The 24,429-nt window shown below is 48.3% G+C and overlaps 2 protein-coding genes across 3 annotated transcripts; one reads left to right on the top strand and one right to left on the bottom strand.

The window, feature by feature from the left end:
• Nucleotides 1-65: 65 nt before the first annotated feature.
• On the bottom strand, nucleotides 66-2,631 carry LOC150059824 (ral guanine nucleotide dissociation stimulator-like). 2 transcript variants are annotated; one of them, XM_090338307.1, is made up of 5 exons: nucleotides 2,411-2,631; nucleotides 2,054-2,247; nucleotides 1,494-1,541; nucleotides 866-1,074; nucleotides 66-613 (listed from the first exon to the last, which is right to left on the bottom strand). In XM_090338307.1, the coding sequence occupies exons 1-5, from the start codon at nucleotides 2,588-2,590 to the stop codon at nucleotides 459-461; spliced, it is 786 nt and encodes a 261-aa protein (XP_090194433.1). In that variant the 5' UTR covers nucleotides 2,591-2,631; the 3' UTR covers nucleotides 66-458. The 2 variants fall into 2 exon arrangements, with proteins under 2 accessions (XP_090194433.1, XP_090194434.1); XM_090338308.1 differs by lacking the exon at nucleotides 1,494-1,541.
• Nucleotides 2,632-13,318: 10,687 nt separating this feature from the next.
• Nucleotides 13,319-23,737, top strand: Mical1 (microtubule associated monooxygenase, calponin and LIM domain containing 1). Its single transcript, XM_090338309.1, has 25 exons — nucleotides 13,319-13,468; nucleotides 14,884-15,198; nucleotides 15,283-15,490; nucleotides 15,775-15,879; nucleotides 16,185-16,289; nucleotides 16,409-16,564; nucleotides 17,061-17,161; nucleotides 17,845-18,102; nucleotides 18,313-18,428; nucleotides 18,558-18,684; nucleotides 18,885-18,966; nucleotides 19,253-19,400; nucleotides 19,816-20,006; nucleotides 20,128-20,216; nucleotides 20,335-20,376; nucleotides 20,553-20,636; nucleotides 20,747-20,903; nucleotides 21,056-21,132; nucleotides 21,361-21,601; nucleotides 21,716-21,843; nucleotides 22,337-22,450; nucleotides 22,547-22,640; nucleotides 22,846-22,945; nucleotides 23,042-23,115; nucleotides 23,459-23,737. Exons 2-25 carry the CDS (start codon nucleotides 14,941-14,943, stop codon nucleotides 23,605-23,607), a joined length of 3,204 nt encoding a protein of 1,067 aa, XP_090194435.1. The 5' UTR covers nucleotides 13,319-13,468; nucleotides 14,884-14,940; the 3' UTR covers nucleotides 23,608-23,737.
• Nucleotides 23,738-24,429: the final 692 nt, after the last annotated feature.

Here is a 24,429-nt window from a genome sequence, read left to right on the forward strand (position 1 = left end):
TTCATCTTTGTTACATAAAGGGGATAATCAGGTCATGCTTAAAGTAGATTCAAACTCATATCAGCTGTATTTATAACTCAAAATTTATTCAATAGGAAAGCCAAAAATTTCTTTTTTTAAGCTCTCAATTCAACTTTCCTGCACAGCTTGGATTTATGTGTGTGTTTTAAGGGTAGATTGTGTAATTTGTTTAGGTCTAATTAAATAATTTGGAAGTATGGGAGGAACTGATGGCCATGCTGAGGTGCTGTCACAGGGGAATGGATGAGGAAGGTTGGCATAGATGATTTTTGCATGAGTGATGTTGAGCAGGATGGGAGACATCATGATGCGGGTTGTGGGAAGATGTTCGGTTTGCCACAGTTTTGCCACCATTTGAGGATAGTCTGTGGGGTTTGACCTAAGGTGAGTAACCAGAACCAGCTGGAAGCCCACAGGAGGCAGAGGGGATGTGGTCCTTATATAGATGACACATACTGCACTACCACTACGTGAGGCATAGAATCCTGTAAAGGCACTGGATCTTCTTCTGCAGCTGACGGAGCAGCTGATTTCAGTACCACATCTGCTGCCATCACGGACAGATCCTCTGCCTCGATCTCAGGAGCAGGTGCTAAGTATAGAAATAGATGCACTGTTAATGGAGGGAGCTGCAGAAGTTGAGCAGGACTGAACCTTCCAGAGTGAGGGTGTTCACAGTGAGTGCCTATGCCTGAGAGTCTCCAACAGAGAGTAGATACTAACATAGAATAACCGTGGCAGGACATCTCCCAAGACTGAGGTTTACTAGTGGTTACTGGCCAGTCACCAGCCTGGGATTCCCATCCCAGTTTCCATCCCTCATCACATTTTCTCAGGCACCCACCTAAGAACTCCTCTCTCTTTTTGTCTGCTTCCTTGACCTCCTGCTCCTCCAGCTCAGTGAGGAGGTGGTGTACACGGACTGCCAGCTCTGAGGTGGGCATGTTGAGCAGCACATAGGCCATCAGCTTATTCAGATTGGACAGATTGTTGGTCTGACAGAAATCCTCAGGGTACTTGTCCAGCCACATTGCAAGCATGGAACACATGGTGCTGTGCGCAGGTGGATAGTAAGCAGAGTAAGAGGCTGTTCTCTCTTTACCATGCCCCTTCACAGTCCCTTGCTAGGAAGGGAGTGCCAACTGCATGCATAGACTTGCATGTTGGGAAGAGGGAGGAGACCTACATGGGGAGAAGGCTCCACAGCTCCCCTGTGATACCCATTTGTGGATAGTGGTGAGCCTTGCTAGGACCAGATAATACAGCATTGTTTTTCCCTGGGTTTGTCAGCCCACAGCCTCCTCTGCTCCCTTGGGAGACCAGGACCCCTCCCACAACTGTTTCCAAGCCTTTAGAGGAAGCCTCGGCCTCCTCACAAGGTGCTAACTGGAGTTTTCTACCTTTCAATATATTTACTCTGCTTAACCCACTCTTTGAGGAGAGCCCTTCCCTTTGTCTCAGATTCCACTCACTTCTTTACTTGTTCATCCTCCTCACAGTCAGGTTGGAAATATGCATACCTACCAGAACAGAAGAGGAAGCCATCTTTTTAATGTCCCATTTTTCTGACCTACAGGATATCTATGTGGGCTGGCTAAAACCAGGTTGCGAATGTGATTTTGGGAAGTTTGGGAGATTGACCTGCACAGTTCTCTGACTTTTACATTAAAGGACTTGGAATGTGCCTTCTGAAATAAATGCTTCATATGTCTGTGCTGCGAGGGAGCCCAGTATGATCCTTCCCTGCAGCTCAATAAACACAGGGCCTTCAGGCTACCTCTCTGTGGCCTTTCTCTGGCTACAGTTCAGTGGTCTCTTAGATTGGTTTGGGAACCAGACTTGCTGATGTGGTACCATAGGACTTGACAGTTGTGGGCAGCCCATTTTAAAGAAACAAGCTTGGGACCAGCACTTCTTAGTCTCATCCCACCCGTAGTTGAGAGGATCCCATTGAAATGAACAGTGTAGTGTATTTCCTGTACTTAGCCAAGAGGGTGGCAATACCCCCTTGGTTTGGAGAGGAGGCACTCACCTTTGAAATAGAAGATCCAATACTTGCCCTGTTGTTGTAAACCTTCTGTAAGTAAACAGGAAGGCAGGGACGAAGAACGGATCCTCCTTCTGGTGGAGAGGTACCAGGAGGCTTACCATCTTCTCCAGCATGTCTGGCTCCACAGTGCTCACCCTACGGGACCTTTCCTGGGTTGGAACAGACTTGTTTTCATTCTGAAGCAGGACAAGGAGAGGTAGTTCAAAGATGGAAATGGTAGCACACTTCAGATTGAAGTGTGATTAAGTGAAATGACAACTTCAAATTACTATCCACATTCACAAGGAAACCTACGAATTCAGGATTGTCTAGTGTTGACTGGGGTGACAGGTAAGTTACCTGGACTGAATACATTTGCGCTGTACTCCCATTTGTTTCATTTGGATTCCTACTGGAAAATGGCCTGAGGCGCTGGAGTCGGGGGTGAGCACTGATCCAGCGACGCCAGGCTCCAATGAGGCAGCCACACCAGGGTTTCCTGAGCCCTGTGCCTCCGGACCTGGGGATACAACAGAACATCCTTCTCTCTTCAAGGCTGCTCTCCAAGTGAGCTGGCTGCTGTTGACTTCGGAATGTTGTTGCCTGGCTACCAGGATTCCATGCAGTTTGTCCCATCCTTAAAGAAGTAGGGTCATTTCCCCAGTTCCCCTTTCCTGAGCCCCTTCCTCACATAAGACCTTCCCACTCCCACATCATGTGCACTTTTCATGGTTAGCAGCACTCCTTGTCCAATCTCACCATCCTGTTAGGCCTGGCTATAGGCAGGGTTCCAGTTAAAGGGAGAGAGCCCTGCTCTCTGAACATTTCTATGATCCTTACAAGTCATTTTTAGTCTCATATCTCTTTGTCACCCCACCTGTTTCCTGGTCTTTATTCTAATGTGTGCCCCAGAGTATTACTAGGTCCCTGTATTCTCAGTTTGATCTGTTATTCGAAATGGCTTGGGATGTTGGGATGTCACACAGGAATAAAGGCACTCACTCGAAAGGAATTCGGCAAGGCAAAGTTTGCTTCTGCACCATCAGAGTGTGCCATCAGCCGGCAATCTGGCAAGCGTAGAGGTTGCTCCCTTTTTATCCCTAACCCAGCAGGCTCTGCCCTGAACCTGGCTGGGCTCAGGTCCACAATCTGCAAAAGGACATGGTTTAATGAAGAACATGAAACTAAAAATCAAGGGGCTTCTAACAGGATGTCTTAATTGCAGTGCAGCAAGGAAAAGAATGTAACTACTAAAATGTAATCAACAAGGGCTAAGTCACCTGGCCAAAGCAGGAACTCTTTAGAAAAACAATTCTTATATGACAGGAGCAAACTATGATAGAAAAGATAATTTACCTGACACTGTGATGTCCACTGGCAGGTGTCCACTGTAGCTAATTTAAAAATTTAAAGATGGGAACATCAAAGGAAGTGACTGAAAAAAAAATACTCTCAGCTCAGACTTGCAGACAGATAGAGGCAAACACATACTTCGACATGTGTTCAAAATAAATCAGTACCAAGGTAAAGACTTTTTATCTATGTGTACACGATCACATGATTTCATTCAGGATTACATAATTTGAGTTTTGAGTTTACTGGTTTTGACATACATAATATATCCCAAATATGAGAAGAAAACCTCTTTTCAACTTAATTTTATGATATGAAAATACATTGTACACTGTGAAGAATTTTGGATGAAGAAACTTTCTTGCTGATAGTTGACCATTAGCTTCATTTAGTTTTTGGCATACTGGCTTCTTGGGCATATCATCAAAGACACCAACACAGAGTTTTCTTGTGAGATAAACATCTCTATCTTGGGTGACATAAATGACGTTTCATCACATTTTGCTTATGTTAACTGTTCTTTGGTAATAGGTTAAGAACAGATTGAAGATAGTAATGATTTAGGAGTTGTGGGTCCCCTGTGCTTTTTTTCCCTCTGATCTTTATCAAAGAGTCTACCTGGAATCATCAGGTATTACCAGTCAGATATAGATTTTCAGCCTTTATATATTTCCAATCTTGATTACCTGTTTTGTGGAATAACACAGCATAGAGAAGTGGTGAGGCCTCAAGATTACTCAAGTTTTGGATTGATTTAGACATTTATCTAAATTTGAAGACTAGGATAACTTGAAAATATATCAGGTACGTAAATGGAGTTAGAAAAAGAATATATTAGGGAAATAGCAGAGAACATTCACAATTAAAATGACATTAGTTGGGGATCCTTGGTGTTGTGGTGATATTTTCAGAGCCCAGGTGCTGTTCCTGATCTTTTTTTGCTCAGGTTAGCACTTTACCAATTGACCCACAGCTACATTTCTGGCTTTTTTTTTTTTTGCCAGTCCTGGGCTTGAGCTCTACCACTTGAACCTCACAACCACTTCCAGCTTTTTTCTATGTATGTGGTATGGAGGAATTGAACCTGAGTCTTCATGCGCACTAGGCAAGTACTCTACCACTAGGCCAAACTCCCGGCCTCACTTCTGGCTTTTTGATGCTTATTTGAAGAAAAGAGACTCATGGACATTCCTTCCTAGGCTATCTTTGAACCTCAATACTCAGATTTCAGCCTCCTGAGTAGCTGTAGTAGAATAACAGTCAGGAACCCCAGGGCTTGAACTCAGGGTCTGGGTACTGACCCTGACCTTTTTCACTCAAAGCCAGCACTGTACTATTTTGAGCCACAGCATCACTTACAGTTTTCTGATGGTTGATTGGAGGTGAGAGTCTCATGAACTTTCCTACCCAGGCTGGCTTGGAACCCTGATCCTCAGACATCAGCCTCCTGAGTAGGTAGGATTACAGACATGAGCCACCAACACCAGGCTAGGATCTTCTAATTTAATAGCTTTGTTTTCACAGGATATTTGAAGAAAATAGTATTTCCTTATACCTGAAGTCGCTTCCTTTATTATTCAATAGATGGTCACTATTAATGAACAAACATTAAGATTACTTTTAATAGCCACACTTTATTTGGATTTGCTTACTTTTATTTAATACCAATTGTCTTCAGTATTTAAGATACCCCATTCCTTGGTCTTATGCTCTTTTAGTTGTGAGAGTTTTTCCCAGTTCCCTAGATTTTATTACATTGAGGAGATTTGCTGGTGGGTTTCTTATGATTACCTGGAGTTCTGGTTTGGGAGAAGGAAATACCACAAATTAATTTGGGTAAGCTGATAATGTAGCCAATCCTTGATTACTATCAACGTATTCTTTTTATCTCTGACGATGCTCATTTTGATCAGCAAGATGGATTATATGTGATTTCTTCATGTCAAAATTTCTGTTATCGGGGCAGGGAGTTTGGCCTAGTGGTAGAGTGTGTGCACGCCTAGCATACACAAAGACCTGGATTCAATTCCTTGTTACCACATAAACAGAAAAAGCCAGAAGTGGTGCTGTGGCTCAAGGGGCAGAGCGCTACCCTTGAGAAAGCCCAAGGACAGTGCTCGGGCCCTGAGTACTGGACTGGCAGAAAAAAAATTCTGTTATTTACCTTACTTAAAAAGTAAGCATACTAGGTAAAGTGGCTCATAACTGTAATCTTACCTACTCAGGAGGCTGAGACCTGAGGATCAAGGTTCAAAGCCAGCTTGGGCACTAAAGACCATGAGAGTTCTTATCTCCAATTCACCATTAGAAAACCAAAGGTGGCATTATGGGGTAAGGTGATAGCCTTGAGCTGAAGAGCTCAGGGATAGTGTCTGGGCCAGAGTCCAAGCCTCATGGCCAACCAAAAAAAAAAAAAAAGTAAATCACTCTGCCTGTCACATACTTAAGAAATAGTATGGGAGCCAGGCGCTGGTGGCTCATGCTTGTAATCCTAGCTACCCAGGAGGCTAAGATCTGAGGATCATGGTTCAGAGCCAGCCTGCGCACAAAAAGTCCATGAGACTCTTATCTCCAATTAACCACTAGAAAACCGGAAGTGGCATTGTGGCTGTTTGGTTAGGTACCAGGATTAACCTTAGCTTATTCAATCTATCCATGAAGCTCTTTCACAGGGATACACTTCAAGGTATGAACTAGGACAAGGGGTTTGGGTAAATGATCTCAGTGATAGGACAAATATTATTTTGAGGCATTTGTCTCACTGTGTTGCCCAGGCTAATCTGGAGCTTCTGGGCTTAAGTGATCCTCTTGCCTCAGCCTCCTGAGTAACTGGTACTACAGGCATATGCTAAGATACCCAGCCTCTATAGCTGCTTGTAAGTCATGTTTTACTTCCTTATAATAGTCTACCTTTTCAGTAAGAAAAATAAAGCATGAGTTGATAAGACAATTCAAAAATTTTCTATAATCCTAGCTACTCAGGAGGCCGAGATCTGAGGACCAAGGTTCAAAGCCAGCCTGGGCACAAAAGGACCTAGGACTCTTATCGCCAATTAACCTCTAGAAAACAGGAAGTGGGGCTTGGCTCAAGGGTAGAGTGGTAGCCCTGAGCTGAAGAGCTGAGGGACAATGCCCAGGCCCAGGGGTAGGGCAGTAGCCTTGAGCTGGGACAGTGCCCCGGCCAAGTTCAAGACCCATGATGCAAAAAAAATAATAAGCCAGGAGTTTGTCCTAGTGGTAGAGTGCTTTGCCTAGCATGCATGAAGACCAGGGTCAGATTCCTCAGTAGCACATACATAGACAAAAGCCGAGGCTCAAGTGGTAGAGCTCTAGCCTTGAGAAAGTCCAAGGACAAAGCTCAGGCCCTGAGCTCAAGCACCGGACTGGCAAAAAAAAAATAAATAATGATAATAATAATGATAATTCTAAAAGCTACATTTAAAAGTTTAAAAAATATTTCAACATGTATTTCATATGAAAGTATACTGAAATATTTTATACCTATATTAAATTTGGTATTTTATAGTTTCCTATACATCCCAATTTGGATGCTTCGATGAATTGGATTGTAGTTGATCTATATTTAGATTTCATATGATTTACAGTGGAAAACTTACCAAGTAGCACAGATATGAATTTTTTAAAGAAATGAAACAAATGTTTAACTTCTTACTAAAACTGATTAAAGTTAAAAATGCAGTCCCTCTGTTCTGGCCACATTGCAAACATATATGTCTAGGGTCTCCCTGGATAGGCAGCACAGGCCTATCAGTTAAGGGTGCCATGCAGTCCCACCGAGAGCCGGAACTATGCTATCTGGCCAGCTTCAAAGGGGAAACAGAAAGTGACAGCACTGCCTGCCTCGCTAGCCTCCCTTTCATCATATACACCTTCTGCCCTTTTTATGAGGTCTCTTTTTCAAAGTGCAGGGACTTCTATACCCAAAGGAAATGGACATGAAAATGCTTCTCCTAAAGTCCTTTGAAAAATCGCATAGCTGATGTTATGAATTTGGAGCAGGAAGACACCATTGAATCCTTCGATTTGCATTTAGAGTAAGGAAAAGAGCGGTGCCTAGGACCCACACATAACATAAATGAAGGCTTACCTAATCCTCATGACATTCCTGTGCGGTGAGTACTGTTGTTATTACACCCATTTTATAGATGAGAACATTGACGCCCAAAGAGATTTGTGTTTTTCCCAGGGCATAATGCAATGGCACAGCCAGAACTGGGGCATACACTTGGCAGATCTTGCTACTTCACTACAGGGCTACAGCTGCAAGCGAGCATATAAATGTTTTACATAACCAAGTGCACATTACAATGTCTCCTGCAAAAATGAATTAACTACCATTTTAATTGTACTCATTAGTATTGTATTCACTAGTATTTACTTAAACTTTGATCAAAATTTGCCACGTGGTTTGAAGCGGAAAATGTCTCCCCTCGCCCAATTTTATTGACGGTATTTTACGTTTGTTTTTTGGGTTTTTTTTTGTCGGTCATGGGACTTGAACTCTGGGCCTAAGTGTTATCCCTGATCTCTTCAGCTCAAGTCTACCGCCCTACTCCTTGAGCCACAGTGCCACTTCTACGTTCTTTTATTTTTGTCATTTATGGGGCTTAAATTCACAGCCTGGGCACTATTTTTGAGATCTTTTGCTCAAGCCACAGTGCCTCATTTCCTGTTAGTGTCTTGTGGATTTTTCCTGCCCAGGCTGACTTTGAACTGTGATCTCCAAATCTCAGCCTCCTGAATAGCTAGGATTAGAGGTATGAGCCACAGGCATCCCACTAAGGTATTTTTAAGACAGGTGTGTTTTATATTAAGGCTTAGTGTTTATTCTTTTTCTTTTCTTTTCTTTTTTTGCCAGTCCTGGTGCATGAATACAGGGACAGGGCACTGTCTTTGGACACTTTTTTTTTTTTTTTCCCCAAGGCTAGCACTCTACCACTTGAGCTACAATACCACTTCCATCTTTTTCTGTGTATGTAGTACTGAGGAATCAAACCCAGGGCTTCATGCATGCTAGGCAAGCACTCTACTACTAAGCCACATTCCCAGCCCCTCATTGTACTTTATCTTGCTCTCAAATTCTTAACACTTAATAAGACAGCAAAGTTAACTTTAACTTGGATGTATGTCATTCTCACTGGAAATGTGCTACATTAGAACTTGCAAATTAAAGCTCATCCCATCATTTCACATGAAAAAGTAGGAATTTTGACATTTAGATAATATTAGCAAAAAATAATTTTTGTGAGTCCAAAAAGTGATGCTATAAACAATATGAAGTGTAGAATAAGAAAATTTTGAGCACAGGTAGAATAGAATTTGCTATATTCTGAATTATTTCAAATTCCTACTATCTGTAATGTGTCATTTTATGAATTAGAAGGTTTTCCAAAAGAATAGCTTGACTTTTGGCTTTAGTTCAGACTTTTACACTGTTAAGTAAAAAGTTAAATCAAAGCTTCCTTAGAATGCAAAACAAAATGTGCTGGGTGCACTGGTGGCTCACACCTGAAATCCTAGCTACTCAGGAGGCTGAGATCTGAGAACTGAGGTTCAAAGCCAGCCTGGGCTCAAAAGTCCGTGAGACTTTTATCTCCAGTTAACCACCAGAAAAACCAGAAGAGGCACTGTGGCTCAAATGGGAGAGCTCTAGCCTTGAGCAGAAGAGTTCAAGGACAGTGCCCAAGCCCAGAGTTCAAGCCTCACGACAAAAAAAAAAAAAGGCATTAGAAAAAAACTCAGATAATTTTTGTAGGATTAAGTGGCTTCTGGAAAAGTATTTCCTACAATTGTATTCAAAGAACAACAGAAGTCTCAACAAAATATGAGAAAGTTTTATGGCCTTTCAGCCTTCCAGGGTAAAGTCCCTTATTTTGGAGTCTGTAAAATCCTGTTTTGACTTCTGGGAAAGGAACTGAATAAAAAACTATATACACAGAGGGATCAGGTCGGAGGGGAGAGTAGGAAAGAAGGATGGACACAAGTTTGGGACTCACCCACATTAAGCCAAGAGACAAAATCAGGAGTCTTCATTGAATTCAAGGCCTGAGTGTTGTACCTAAGGGTTTTGTTTGTTTGTTTGTTTGTTTTTCTCAAAGTATGTTACCACTTGAGTTACATACAGCTGCACTTCCAACTTTTTAGTGGTTAATTGGAGATAAGAATCTCATGAACTTTTCCTGCCTGGGCTGGCTTCAAATTGATTATAGGTTGTGAATCCACACAAAGAATCCCACACAAAGAATCCATCACCAAGTTGATCTACTCAAAATCTCTTTTGACTGTAGCCCATCCCCCATCCTCACTCTAGGCAATGTCTCTTTTCCTGGGATTTAACCTTTGTCCTTTTGCACCATAAAGAATGCCTTGCTAATGATACCTTTATATTATTTATCAAAGCAGATATGAACATGCCCTTACTTGGCTTAAAAGCTTTCTGTAATTTCCCACTATACCTACCATAAAATCCCCAACCCAGCTTCTCCTTGGGCCTCTTCCCCCTTCTCACTTCCAGACACATGGCCAACTAGGCTATTACCCAACACTCAGTTCTTCATTGCCAAAAGGCTCCAGGGGAAGGTGGTTTCTCAGTCTTAAAGTGGTCTACCCCCACTCTCGGATTCATCCCTACTATCCAATAGAATTAGGGAAGGTCTAATCTTGTCACTTTTATAGTCTTCTGCCAGTCCTGGGCTTGAGCTCAGGGCCTGAGCACTGTCCTTGGACTTTATCAAGGCTAGAGCTCTACCACTTGAGCCTCAGCACCACTTCCGGCTTTTTTCTATGTACACAGTACCAAGGAATCGAACCCGGGTCTTCATGCATACTAGGCTAAACTCCCAGCCAGGAATCTTTAAATAAAAAAAATTATAATGAACCGCTTAAGTACTTGATCAATGGTGGTGATTCACTACCAGTATTGTTTACTTTCACAGAAATACGTAATGCAGATCATGATTCAAGACTAAGAGAATTCTTGTAGACAAATAAGAAATGCTTTTGCCTTTAGTATAGGTCTTTTATCATTGAGACAATTGTTTTGAGTTTTTTAGTTTGTACATTTCTTTTTTTTAATGATTAATTATATGGCTTATGTTTACATCATATAGTTTGTACATTTCTTAAAGCCTAGTGATCCCAGAACTGAAATGGACTGAGGAAGATGAATCACTGAACCGCCTGCATTTGCAGATGAGAAGATTCGTATGTAACTTTTGGAAGCTTCCAGGGTTCCTAATGTGAGTGCAGCTGGAATCCAATCAGACTTTCTGGATTCCAGACCAAAGTATTCCCCTAGCTTTAAACTGCTGTGTATGTATGTAATTAGCATTAAAAAGCTCCGAGTCAGCAGATTTTTGTTTTGTTTGTTTCTTTTTTTTTTTTTTTTTGGCATTGATGAACTCATATTGTCCTATGATCTTTCTAAAAGAGAAGTTTTACTATTTGTTGCTCAGAGAGCAACAACCTCACAGCCCTCTTGCTGCAACTGTAAACTAGCCCAACCCTGCTAAGCCTTTACAAACAAGTTGCTATTAAGTTGGAGAAATTAGTTGCCATCTGTGAAAGAAAGGAAATAGATGATTTTGAAAGCTTTAGTGACCATTTATTGTATTCTTTATAGCATTTTGCAGTATGTGTTTAAATATGGGTGTGTCAGATATCTCCAGGTACATTTGTGGTAAAGAAGTGGGAACAAGCCTGGAGCCAGAAGCTTAGGCCTGTAATCCTAGATCCTCAGGAGGTTGAGATCTGGGGATCAATGATTAGAAGCCAGCTGGGGAGGAAATTGTGGGACCCTTATCTCCAATACGCTACTTGAAAAAGCTGGAAGTTGCAGTGTGACTCAAGTGGTAACATGCTGGCCTTGAGCAAAAGAAACTCAGGGACAGTGCTCAGGCCCAGATTTTAAGCACCAGGACCAGAAAGAAAAATAGGTGGGAAAGGTGAAATGAGTCTAGAGGAAGGAGGGGCGAGGATAATGTTGGAAAGGGGCTCTGTGGACACATAAATGGACATATTGTACAGCTACCTGAAGTGTTTAAAAAATTCCAAGTTTCTATTGTTATTATATAGTTAATGTTGAGAGGGGCTGCAGTTACAATAGTCAGGTGAAGAAAATAGTTCTTGGGGGGGAGTTTGACCTACTGGTAGAGTACTTGCCTAGCAAGCACCAAGACCAGAGTTCAATTCCTTGGTACTACATACATAGAAAAGCAGAAAGTGGTACTGTGCCTCAGCAATAGATCTCTAGCCTTGAGAAAGCCCAAGGACAGTGATCAGGCCCTGAGTTCAAGCCCCATGGCTGGCAAAAAGAAAGAAAGAAAGAAAGAAAGAAAGAAAGAAAGAAAGAAAGAAAGAAAGAAAGAAAGAAAGAAAGAAAGAAAGAAAGAAAGAAAGAAACCAGCCAGGCATGATGGCTCACGCCTGTAATCCCAGCTACTCAGGAGGCTGAGATCTGAGGATCAAGATTCAAAGTCAGCCCAGGCACAAAAGGACCTGAGACTCTTATCTCCAGTTAACCTCCAGAAAACAGGAAGTAGGGCTTGGCTCAGGGGTAGGATCGTAGCCTTGAGCTGAAGAGCTCAGGGACAATGCTCAGGCCCAGGGGTAGGACAGTGCCCAGGCCTAGTTTAAGCTCTGTGACCCGCCGAAAGAAACAAAATAAAAACAAAAACAAAGAATACAGTTCTTTTTGGACAATGTCACCACTAAGCTTAAACTTTTTTTTTTCTTGGACCAGTCCTGGGACTTGCACTCAGCAATTCAGATTATTTTTATCCTCGTGTTTTGGAAAGTTGATTTTAGTAGCTACATCAAATTGAACCATTTTATTATTAAGTATAAAAATATGGGTGTGTCTGATATTTGGTAAATTCCTTTCAAAGCCAAATGATTTGTCACACTCAAGCACTAGAATATGTGCTCCACTGGGAGACTGCCCTAGTTTCCCCAGCCAGCCTGGATGAATTGCTGGGTCTCTCCTGACAGAAAGCTGGCATTTCCTCCCAACTTCCCTCCTACCCTGCTTCTTCTCAGCTCCAGCCTGACTTATTCAGGTCTCATCTCCCAGGGTCTCTGGGTAAAATGCGAAGTGAGAAGAAAATGCATAGGAGCAGCACAGGGCCCTGTTCTTTCTGATTCTCAAGGAAGATGCCCCTGTCATTTATTCCTCGGTTATCCTCGGTTATCCTACTGTAGCCTTGTGGCCTCCTCTGAGCAAGAAACTGCTCTTATGCGAGTCCTTCACTGCTCACGTGCTGCTTGCTGTGTAACCTGTTGTAGGTCAGGCTATCTCTGTGGCCTTGGGCTTCCGAGCAGTAAAACGAGACTGTTGTTGTAAATACTGATGTTAAGTTAATATTCATGGTATGACTTTCAAGAAACTAGTTGACCAGGGCAGGTCCCTGGGCCTGGACTGAGGTTGCCTGGTGGGAAAGGTCTCCAAAGGGTCCCAGAGGACGTCAGCAGGGACGGTTTCTCCAGTCCTCATTGGAAATGGTTCTGGTCCACTGGAACCGAGAGGACGGCGCCTCTGTCCCACCCGGCCTTCCCTGCGGCTGCTCTAACTCCCACCCCAGCCCCACTCCTTCCCACTCTCGCCCCGCGCCCTGGAGCTGCTCCTGGCCTGTCCGAGGGAGGGCTGTCCGGACGTCTGGCGCCAACCCTCGGACCCATCAGCTTCAAGAGACTTCTGCCAGCTGGGCCGGCGCCCGTCGCCGGCGGAGTGGGCACGGCGGGGCGCGCGGGCGGACGCGGGGGTGCCCGGGCTGCCAGGGCCCCGGAGGCAGGACTCGCAGGGCGGACCTCAGAGTCGGCCCAGCCGCGCCCTGGGCGCCGCCCTGCAGAAAAGGGGCGGGCCGGGGCCGTCCCGAGCTGGGGCGGGGGCTGAGGAGATGCTAATGAAGTTCAGATAAAGCCTCGAGGGGCGCCCTGCCCGCGTGTCAAAGCCCCACCCCGTGGGACGCCCGTCCGGGACGCCCGTCCGGATCGCCCCGTGCCTCCGCGCCCTCCGCCCCGGTCCCGGGACGCCCTTCCGGCCGCGCGGTAAGTCCTGCGGCGGCGCCCGCGGTGCGCTCCCCCAGCCGGCCCGGCCCGGGGTGGGAGTGCCGAGCGCTTCCGGGGAAATGCGGCCTCGGGTCCCACGCCTGCCCTGCTCAGCCCCGCTCCGGGGTGCACCCTCCAGAGAGTTGGGGGGCCCCCCGCTCCCACCGCCCCGGAGGCAGCTCTCCATCCCTTGACGCATCCTTTGTTCTGGCGTTCTCCCGGGGACGGGGGTGGGGGAAACTACTCTTCTTCGTCCCGCGTGGTGAGAGACTCCCCCACACCCCAACTCAAGACCCCCTACTCCCAAGAGCGTAGGTTTGGGTCTGAGACTCTGTCCACCTGGTCACTCTCCGTGGACAACTAACGTTAGCCTCCTGCTGCTGGGGTGAGGGCTAAGCCCCAGGGCCCGCCCCACCCCCCTAACTCCGCGAGGGTATCCCCACCCCCCAGACCTCAGCCCTTCCAGCGCAAGTGTGAGAAAGTCTCTACAACCTCCCCCCCCCCCACACACACACCCCAACTGCTTTCGGGCCAGAGAGGAGGAGAGGGGACAAAGGGATGCCTTGTCCGGCGAGATTCCTGGGAGAGGGGGCGCACCAGGGCGCAAGGAATGGGGCAGCGTGGATTGGGGGGTAAGGACCCTGGAAGGGGCCAGCCCAGCTGCTCTCGTCCCCTCTCCTCCACATGGCCCACTGAAGCAGCGACAAGATCATAGAGGAAGTATTTTTTTTTTTTTTGACCACAGTGAGTCAGAAATAACACTCAGGCCTCTGTCACATAGTCAGTGGCAACATCCTTCAGTTGCTTTGGAGGTGAAATCTGTCAAGGAGGCAAGCACACGTACTTTGCCCTTGACACAAGACACATCCCACACCCAGCTGGGGTTGAAGCCACCGAGGGGCGTGGCACACAGAAGTTGGGGTGAGCTGGGGCGGTAAGCATGTCTAGCAGCTGCGGTTTCTGACACCAGCTCACTTGTTTGCTACAGGAAGGGAAACCTTCCTGGCAGCCTGCCCCTCTATATGTCTGAGAACTCTCCCAAGCTCTGCTTTCATGGCTGAAGAGGACAGACTCCCTCTTTTAAGCTCCTAATTCTGGGGATCCCTAGCTCCTCAGCTGCTCAGCGGTCCTTGGACAGAGAGGCCAAGCTAGAGACTGCCCTGGTTTCTGGTGCCCTCTGTGCCCAGGATTCTCAAGTTTTTATTTCCAAATTTGGTGAATTTTTTTTTGTTCACTTGATGAAGTGATAGCCAGTTGTCTTCTGAGCTGATTCTGGAAGAGGAGTAGGCTGGGAGCAGAAGAGCCAATCAAAGATGGGCCTGAACTCCCTGGGGGTAGCAGCTGACCCCTCCCCTACTCCCCCCTCCACCAACTCCTCCAGACTCTTCCCTGTCTCTTCCCTTTTTCTCTCCCAGCAGCCACTGGGCTCTGCCCAGCTGCTTCACTTCCCAGGAGCCCTAGGGGGGCCTCCAATGGCTTCACCGACTTCTACCAACCCAGCACATGCCCACTTTGAGAGTTTCCTGCAGGCCCAACTGTGCCAGGATGTGCTGAGCAGCTTTCGGGGACTCTGTGGGGCTCTGGGGCTGGAGCCTGGTGGTGGGCTACCCCAGTACCACAAGATCAAGGCTCAGCTCAACTATTGGAGTGCCAAGTCACTATGGACCAAGTTGGACAAGAGAGCCAGCCAGCCTGCCTACCAGCAGGGCCAGGCCTGTGCCAGCACCAAGGTAGTTACATGGGATGTAGAAAGGGCATGGGCAGTTGGAGGAGGGAGATGGGATGTCAGGCTACTCTGCCCTGTGTGTCTGCAGTGCCTGGTCGTAGGTGCTGGACCTTGTGGACTGAGGACAGCGGTGGAACTGGCACTGCTGGGGGCCCGCGTGGTGCTGGTAGAAAAGCGTACTAAGTTCTCTCGCCATAATGTGCTCCATCTCTGGCCTTTCACCATCCATGACCTACGGGCACTTGGTGCCAAAAAATTCTATGGGCGTTTCTGCACTGGCACACTGGACCACATCAGTGAGTACCACATGGTGGCCTGAAGGGGGTGGGTATGCCTGGACATAGAACAGGCCAGTGCGGGGCTGGGGGGGGGGGGAATGGGGCAGGGAAAGCTGCTGGGCAAGCCGAGAGGCAGAATGGACAAGATTTGCTTTAGCCAGGCATGTTGAAGATGCCGGTCCATCCATCCAGATGCAGTTGGAGTGAGTGCTAAGACCATCTCCAGCTCTGGCTTGCATACACCAGAGCTAGGGGAAGCTGGGGAGTCCTGAGTCCCTGTTCCTGTGTTTTCCCCTTGCCAGGCATCCGACAGCTTCAGTTGCTACTATTGAAGGTGGCATTACTGCTGGGGGTGGAAATTCATTGGGGTGTCACTTTTACTGGCCTCCAGCCCCCTCCCAGAAAGGGTAAGTACTTCCTTGTTCCTATGAATCCCCACCCACTAAAGAGATGTTGGCCAGGAGATAAAAGGGGTAGATGTGGGAGTCGACTGAGTCTGCTAACAGTGAGCCCTAGGCAGCTCTCTCAGCCTAAGTGAGCATGGAAATGGAAATAGCGAAATAGGATTGGCATTGCCTCTCTTATCTCCTTTTTCAGTTCCTATGAAGGTGTGATTGAGTCCTTTACATATTATTTGGTTTCTTTAGCTTGACTGGAGTGTAGAGTCCACACTGGCTGCTCTGCTTTTATACCTTTTATCCTCTCTGCCCAGGGAGTGGCTGGCGTGCCCAGCTCCAGCCCAGTCCCCCAGCCCAACTGGCCAATTATGAATTTGATGTCCTCATCTCAGCGGCAGGAGGGAAATTTGTCCCTGAAGGTGAGTGCCTCCTCTCCCTTCCCCTCCTCCACCCTCCTAAACCAGAATCGTGGGCTCCTCTTGGACCTTTCTAGAATACTCCTGGTCCTCCTGCCATACCCATCTACCCTCACCACTAGGTTTCTCCGTTCGAGAAATGCGTGGCAAACTGGCCATTGGCATCACGGCCAACTTTGTGAATGGGCGTACTGTGGAAGAGACACAGGTACCTGAGATCAGTGGTGTGGCTCGGATCTACAACCAGAAATTCTTCCAGAGCCTGCTCAAAGCCACAGGTCAGGCCCCCTCTCCCTCTGAAGCTTGTTCTTAGCTCAAGAATTCCACACTTGTCTTCAGTGTGGAAGCAAAGGGGAAAGAACTGTCCACTCCAGTGACTAAGCAGCCACAATGTCCCACTTGGCATGAAAATTCCTGGAATCTCTTAAAAAATGTCTGAGCGTTTGCTTTGTGCTCCATAAAAAAAAAAAATGACTTAAGTTGAAAACAGAAGTGGACTTCAAGAGCATGCTCTGTTTATTTAAGCTTGAACACATGTGACCGTATGGTACTCGTCTCCCAGCTGCTACCTCACCCAAGTTTCCTGCTTGCTTCCAAGCCAGCAGACCTCCTGGACCAGGGAAGATGGTACTTTGTGTTACTCAGAGGCTCTGTGCATGGAAGACACTTCAGCCTAAGCTGTGATTCCAGCTCTTCCTGGTCAGCTATGGCTGAAATGTTTGAATTCATCATCAGGAGAGGACTCAACTCCTGTTCCCTGTCTTGTCTCTCCAGGTATTGATTTGGAGAACATTGTATACTACAAGGATGATACCCACTATTTTGTGATGACAGCCAAGAAGCAGTGCCTGCTGAGACTGGGTGTGCTGCTCCAGGTAGGACCAGGGCCCAAGCAGAGAAAGGCCGGATTGGCTACCCTCCCACCTCCTGGCTTCTGTCCTAGCATGAACTCCACCTCTAAAGCTCTATCCCTGAAGTTTATACAGCAGCAAGAATAATTTTCTAGGCTAAATTCTATCAAATTCTACAGATGAGAGCAGAAATTTTTGATTCATTGTCTCTTGCTTTGTGCTAATTCCCAGTGCATGAAATGGTTCCTAATGTAACCCACATGCATTTGTTGAATATGGATGAGCTCTGTGGGTGCCTACTATGTGTTAAGTGCTGTACTGAGATTAAATTTGCATTTTCGGTTACAATTCTCAGGAGTATCTTGTAAGTTAAGTACATGGTCTCCAAATGATAGACAAACTGAGGCTCTCAGCAGGCATCAAGCGAGCCTGGGCTTCATAGGCTGAGAGCATGGTCTGAAGATGAGTGCTGAGGAAAGAGCTGGAGCATGGGAGGCAGGTTTTGGGGGAATCCAGGCCCAGCTCAGCTTCCAATTGCTGCTGAGTGTGGGAAATCAACAGTTGAAAGCTGGGTCAAGCCTCATGAACGCGCTGCTGAGCATTTGCCCCTTTCTTCTGGGCCTTTGTATGCACAACTTCTACACTCACGGGAGCAGGGCTGGCCTCAAGATCCTCTTCTCCGAAGTATCAAAGGTTCTTCTCTGCAGGACTGGCCAGAGACAGATCGACTGCTGAGCAGTGCCAATGTGGTACCTGAAGCTCTGCAGCGCTTTGCCAGGGCAGCTGCAGACTTCGCCACACATGGCAAGCTGGGAAAACTTGAGTTTGCACAAGATGCCCGTGGACGGCCTGATGTCTCTGCCTTTGACTTCACAAGTATGATGCGGGCAGACAGTTCTGCTCGTGTGCAGGAGAAGCATGGTGCCCGCCTGCTGCTGGGACTGGTGGGGGACTGCCTGGTGGAGGTGAGAGCTTCGTGAAGAGCAGGGAACCTCTGATGGGGGCCACATTGCTTGCTTGTTGAGGGAAGGAGCTAAGGGCTGCGTGGTGGGGTGGCGGCTGCCTGGTGTGGTGAGAGACCTCTTTAGTCCCCACTGTAACCCTTGCAACATATGGATGTGGGTTGCTCCCAATGGATTCCTATTGTGCTCTTTTCCTGTCCTTTGACACTGTAGCCCTTCTGGCCCCTGGGCACTGGAGTGGCCCGAGGCTTCCTGGCAGCCTTCGATGCAGCCTGGATGGTGAAGCGATGGGCAGAGGGCACTGGACCCCTAGAGGTGTTGGCTGAACGGTGAGGCCTGAATGGGGGACTAATGTTTGCAGAGCAGGGTTTGGCACAGGAGTCAGGAAGACTCTTGAGGAGTGGGTGCTAACAGATACCCTCCCATCATGCTCCTGCCCTCCACCATCACCATCTCAGCGAGAGCCTGTATCAGCTTCTGTCACAGACATCTCCAGAAAACATGCATCGCAATGTGACCCAGTATGGGCTGGACCCAGCCACACGCTACCCCAACCTGAATCTCAGAGCTGTGACTCCCAATCAGGTCAGACTTCCACCCCTACCACCCTGCCCCAGCGACGACCCCCCCCCCCAAGGTTTCCCAATTGAGCCCCTCCTCCTGGGCCAGGCCTTTCCTGCCCAATCCTTGCCCCTGGGGGCCAGTCCTACCACAGGTGGGCCCCTCCCTCATGGTCCAGGGGGCTGTGTGGTCAGCGGCTTCAAGACTGAGAGAGGTTGCTGTAGGTACGAGACCTGTATGATGTGATGACCAAGGAGCAGGTGCAGAAGAAGAGTGACAAGACAGATGGGGAGATGTCAGCCACGGGTGAGCAGGCCTTCTCCAGGGGATATCCCGACTACTCAACCAGCCACACACAGCTGGAGCCCCAGGACAGAGTAGCACCCTGGTTTGGTGGAGCCTTGTGGGGACCTCAGAGAAGGAAGATCCTGAACTGAGTGAGCATTACTCACTGCTGGCAGTGAGCATTAGCTGCTGTCCTATGGTGAATGGGTCCCTGACTCAATTCCTACACAGAGGTCTACACTACAGGCGGAAGGTGGAGGGCAGAGAGTGCCTTGGAAACAGTACAGCCTTGCTTTCCGCTTTCCAGGGTCAGCAGGCACCCAGGAGGAGCTCTTACACTGGTGCCAGGAGCAGACAGCTGGGTACCCAGGAGTCCATGTCACTGACTTGTCTTCTTCCTGGACTGATGGGCTAGCTCTGTGTGCCCTGGTACACCGCCTCCGGCCTGGCCTGCTGTGAGTTGGGGAGTGGCAAAGGGCTCCCCAGCATATCTTAGAACTGGTGTGCCCCTGCTCCTGTCCCTCCCTCCACCACATGTGCAGGAGGTGGGATGCCCAAGGCATCCAGCTCTACTTTGCACCCTTGCACATCATCTTGTCTCCCTAGAGATGGCACTGACTGCCACCTGCCCAATGAGCACAGCTAGGGAAAGGCTTTGTGGGTGGCAGAGGGCCCCCAATGTTAGAGAAAGTAGTTCTCATGGGGTGGAGATGAAGTAGAGATACCAAATCTTCATTCTCTCACCCCCTTGACGGTCCCCCAGCCCCTTCCTGCTGTCCCTTGCCTTTGGATGGCTTTTACTATCTCACCACCACTCTCCCTGGGACCAAGTTCTTGTTTCCTATTGTCTTCTTTTCAAATACCCCACAGGGAACCCTCAGAGCTGCAGGGGATGGGAGCTGTGGAAGTGACGACCTGGGCACTGAGGGTGGCAGAGCACGAGCTGGGCATTGCACCATTGTTGTCTGCACAGGCAGTGGTGGCAGGCAGTGATCCCCTGGGCCTCATCGCTTATCTCAGCCATTTCCACAGTGCCTTCAAAAGCATGGCCCACAGCCCAGGTGACCAGGAGGGCAGAGGAAGAAGCCAGGCTGGGTGGGGACTGGAGTAGAGGCATCCTCAGAGGGCCTGTGAGGGGCACATATGACCCCTTATCCACTCTGTCACCTCCACTGCCTGTAGGCCCTGTCAGACAGGTCTGTCCTGGAGGCTCCAGTGCAGTCCTCTTCCTTGGCAAACTTCAGAGGACCCTGCAACGGACCCGAGCCAAGGTAGAAGTCTAAAGATTTGGGAAGGGTGCCCAGGAAGGTCTGGTAAAGACATCCCAAATGGGGCGGGGGGGGGCTGTGGGTCACAGCCTGGTGCTCACAGCTCTGAGATTTCTTGCAGGAAAATGGGGAGGATGCCGGTGGCAAGAAGCCTCGTTTGCAGGTAAATGCAGACAAGACAGATGCCCCCTCTACTATGCTGTTAGCCCTGGGTCCTATGCCTCTACCCCAGGTCCTCGAGCTCTCTATCCTTCTCCAAGCCCAGTCTTACTCCCTTCCCTTCTAGCCCTTTCTGTGTATCTTCACACTCACTTCCTGGTTGAGCACCTACCTCCTTAGGTAGAGGGGGAGACTCCAAATACCGAAGAACCACGCGTGCCTGAGCCCAGTGTACCCCTGACTCCCCCAAACCAACACCAGGAGGTAAGAGGCCAGGCGGAGTCTGCAGGCTGAGGCCTAGGGAACAAGGGAAGAAAGGTCCCAGGGGACAAGCAGCTGCCCTGGGCTGAGCCTGTGTCTTGGGGCCCATGCAGTTGGGGGCTGGAGACCTGTGCGCACTCTGTGGGAAGCACCTCTACATTCTGGAGCGCTTCTGTGCAGACGGCCACTTCTTCCACCGAAGCTGCTTCCGCTGCCACACCTGTGAGGCCACACTGTGGCCAGGTGGCTACGGGCAGCACTCGGGAGATGGTGAGTGGGTTTTGTGGATTGCTAGAGGGACTTTGGGCCTGGCCCTGATGGGGGGAGGCTCACTGTTCCGTGACCTCATCCCTGATAAAATTCTGTCTTGGCATTGGGCTACTTATACCTGATGCTTCCTGAACCCCAATACCCCTTCACAGGACATTTCTACTGCATGCAGCATCTGCCCCAGCTGGGCCACACAGAGGATGAAATCGACGGGGGACCTGAAAGTCCAGTAAAAACTACTGTGTGTGTGTGTGTGTGTGTGTGTGTGTGTGTTGGGGCATGGGTTTCTCCAGGCAAGTAGACCTTGCCAGTGGTAGGGGTAGGTGAATGCTGTCCTTTTCTGGGCACACAAAAGCTGTATCCAGCACACTGCCTAACAATGTCCACTAGATGGTGTTTAGTGGCTTTGACCCCACACAGTGCAGGTCCCTAGCCAGACCACATGGTGTCTTTTCAGGTTTCCACACCAGAGGAGGAGAGCACATCACCAGCCCTTCCTGCCTCAAGCCCCAAGAAGCCCACACGTAGGCTGATCCGCCTCTCCAGCCCAGAACGTCTGCAGCTGGCCTCTCTTAACATTACCCCTGACGCAAAAACAGAACCTCCACCCAAGCCCCCACGCAGCTGCTTAGCCTTGGCCCAGCAGGCCCTGCAGAGCAGTTTTGTAGGCTGGGGTATGTCAGTCCAGGTACCACAAGGTAATTGCCCTTGCACGGATGTGTGGGGTTGGTGTGGAGATGGGATGGCAGTCCTGGGGAATAGAAAAGGAGGTTTGGGAGTCTCCAAGCTACGGCTCCCTTTCATTTGCTCAGGTGCTGAAGCCACGGAGAAAGAGGAAGAAGAGGGACCATTCTTTGGTGAGGAGGATGAGGAGGAGGAGGAAGAGGAGGAGGAGGAGGAGGAGGAGGAAGATGTACCTTTGGACACAAACTTGGAACAGGTAAGTAGCAAGAACCTGGCCAGCCACTCTATTCAAGACAGCAGGCTTCCGGCAGATATGCTCCATTCCCATTTCTGGAGAATGAGAACCCACATTCTCCTTTGAGCCTCATTCTTGGAAGTCCCATCTGTATCACTCTTTTTTTTTTTTTTGCCAGTCCTGGGCTTGAGCTCAGAGCATAAGCACTGCCTTGGACTTTCTTAAGGCTAGAGCTCTACCACTTGAGCCACAGCACCACTTCCAGCTTTTTTCTGTGTGGTACGGAGGAATCGAACCCGGGTCTTTGTGCATGGTAGGCAAGCACTCTACCACTAGGCCAAACTCCTGGCCCCTGTGTCACTTTCTTCTTGACTAAGCCTTTAAGCCTTCATCTTCTCTATGAGAATATGCGCCACTTCTAGCCCAGGTTCTTTTCTGTCCTTCCAAACAGCTTTCCCCACTCCTACCCATCAAGGTCTAGACCCTGCCCATGACTGGCCCAACCGTCCCATAGGTTCTTCTGACCTTGGCCAAGAATTCTGGCACTATGAACAAGTATCCAACATGGCGCCGGACTCTGCTGCGCCGTGCTAAGGAGGAGGAGATGAAGAAGTTCTGCAAGGCCCAGGTGAGGCTGGGGATAGGCCTTCTACTGGGATGACAGTGCTGAGTCTGAGGTCAGAGCTCCTTCAGATTTCTGGACTTTCCGTCTTGTACTCCTCAGGCTATTCAGCGGCGATTAAATGAGATCGAGGCTGCTCTGAGGGAGTTGGAGGCTGAGGGCATAAAGCTGGAGCTGGCCTTGAGGAGCCAGGACAGTAAGTAGAGATAGGAGCAGGTAATGACACCCTGGAGCTCCTGACAGTGTTCAGCCCTTGGAAATCTTGTGGCCTCAAGCTGGCTCACTAGTTGGTCCGCACAGCTCTGACACCCTCCTTTTCCTGCATCCTGTTCCTCAAACTGTGATCCCATGATCCCAGCTGTAGGTCTTGTAACCACTCTGCTCTTCTTCCTTCGTACTAGGTTCCCCAGAGCAGCAAAAGAAATTCTGGATAGAACAGCTGCTACAGCTTGTCCAGAAGAAAAACAGCCTGGTGGCTGAGGAGGCTGAGCTCATGATCACGTAAGATGCAAAGATGGTGACAGTGGTACAGGGGCAGGGTCCTAGTCCTGGGGGCACTCTGCAGAGCTGTAATGCTTCCATCACTCATCTCCACAGGGTGCAGGAGCTGGACCTGGAGGAGAAGCAGCGGCACCTGGACCAGGAGCTGAGATGCTACTTGAACCAAGAAGGTAGGCAAGTAGCCTCCTGACAGAGGACATTTTTTTTTTTTGGATCCTCAGATCTCAGCCTCCTGAGTAGCTAGGATTATAGGCACAAGCCACCGCGCTGGCTCCTCTTGATTTTTTGTACCTAAGAAAATTCAGGAGGAAGCCAGAAGGTGGGACTCTGAAACCCTCATTCTCCATTCAAATTCAGTCAGACCTATGCTACTGGTCTTTGCTACAAGATTTCTTCAAAAATAGAACTTAATTTTGCAAGCTGGGAAACAAAACCCAGGCTAATAACACTAACTGGGATTAAGTTGATCTTCTAGCACAGATCTGTTTTCTAAGCTTCGTTTTCTCCTTTCAGAAACGCTGAAGACAGATGCCGATCGGCAGGCTGAGGACCAGGTTCTAAGAAAGCTGCTGGATGTGGTAAACCAGCGGGATGCTCTCATTCGCTTCCAGGAGGAGCGCCGGCTCAGTGAGCTGGCTTCTGGGACAGGGGTCCAGGGCTAGAAGTCTGCTGTGGCTGCCTGCATTCTTCCCTCCAAGCAGGGTAGTCTCCATGTAGTGTTCCCCACTTTCTGCTCATCTGGACTGCCTTGGAGGAGCCCTCACTGTTTACAATAAAACGTTTCTGCCACAAGTGGCTCAGGCAATAATCACAGCAACTGGGGAAAGACCATTAGGACGATCATGATTTGAGTCCAACCTAGATTAAAAAAAAAAAATAGCAAGACTCCCATCTAAACAAATAAGCTGTGCTGGGGTAGAGTGCTTGCTTAGCATGCATGAAAACCTGGATTCAATTCCTCGATACCACATATATAGAAAAAAACCAGAAGTGGTGCTGAGGCTCAAGTGGTAGAACTCTAGACTTGAGAAAGTCCAAGGTCAGTGAGCTCAAGCCCAGGGCTGGCAAAAAGCAAAACAACAACAAGCCCCAAATAAGCCATGCATGGCAGCTGGTACATGTCTAGAATTCCAGCTATGAGAAACAGGTAGAAGGATCTCAGTCAGACCAGACTGGAAAAATTAAATAAAAAAGCAAGTCTCTACCAGAAAAATAACAAGTAGCCAAGCATTGATGGCTCATCCCTGTAATCCTAGCTATTTAAGAGGCTGAGATCTGAGGATTGCGGCTCAAAGCCAGCCTGGGAGCAGAAGTCCGTGAGGCTCTTATCTCCAATTAACCACCAGAAAATGGGAAGTGGTGCTGTGGCTGAAGTGGTAGAGCACTAGCCTTGAACTGAAGAACTTAGGGACAGCACCCAGGCTCAGAGTTCAAGCCCCACAACCGACCAAAAAAGTAAAAAATAAGAGTGGCGAGCATAGCCT

This window comes from Megascapheus bottae, chromosome 8, assembly GCF_031878675.1.
Source record: "Megascapheus bottae isolate mThoBot1 chromosome 8, mThoBot2.hap1, whole genome shotgun sequence".
NCBI classification, from domain to species: Eukaryota; Metazoa; Chordata; class Mammalia; order Rodentia; family Geomyidae; genus Megascapheus; species Megascapheus bottae.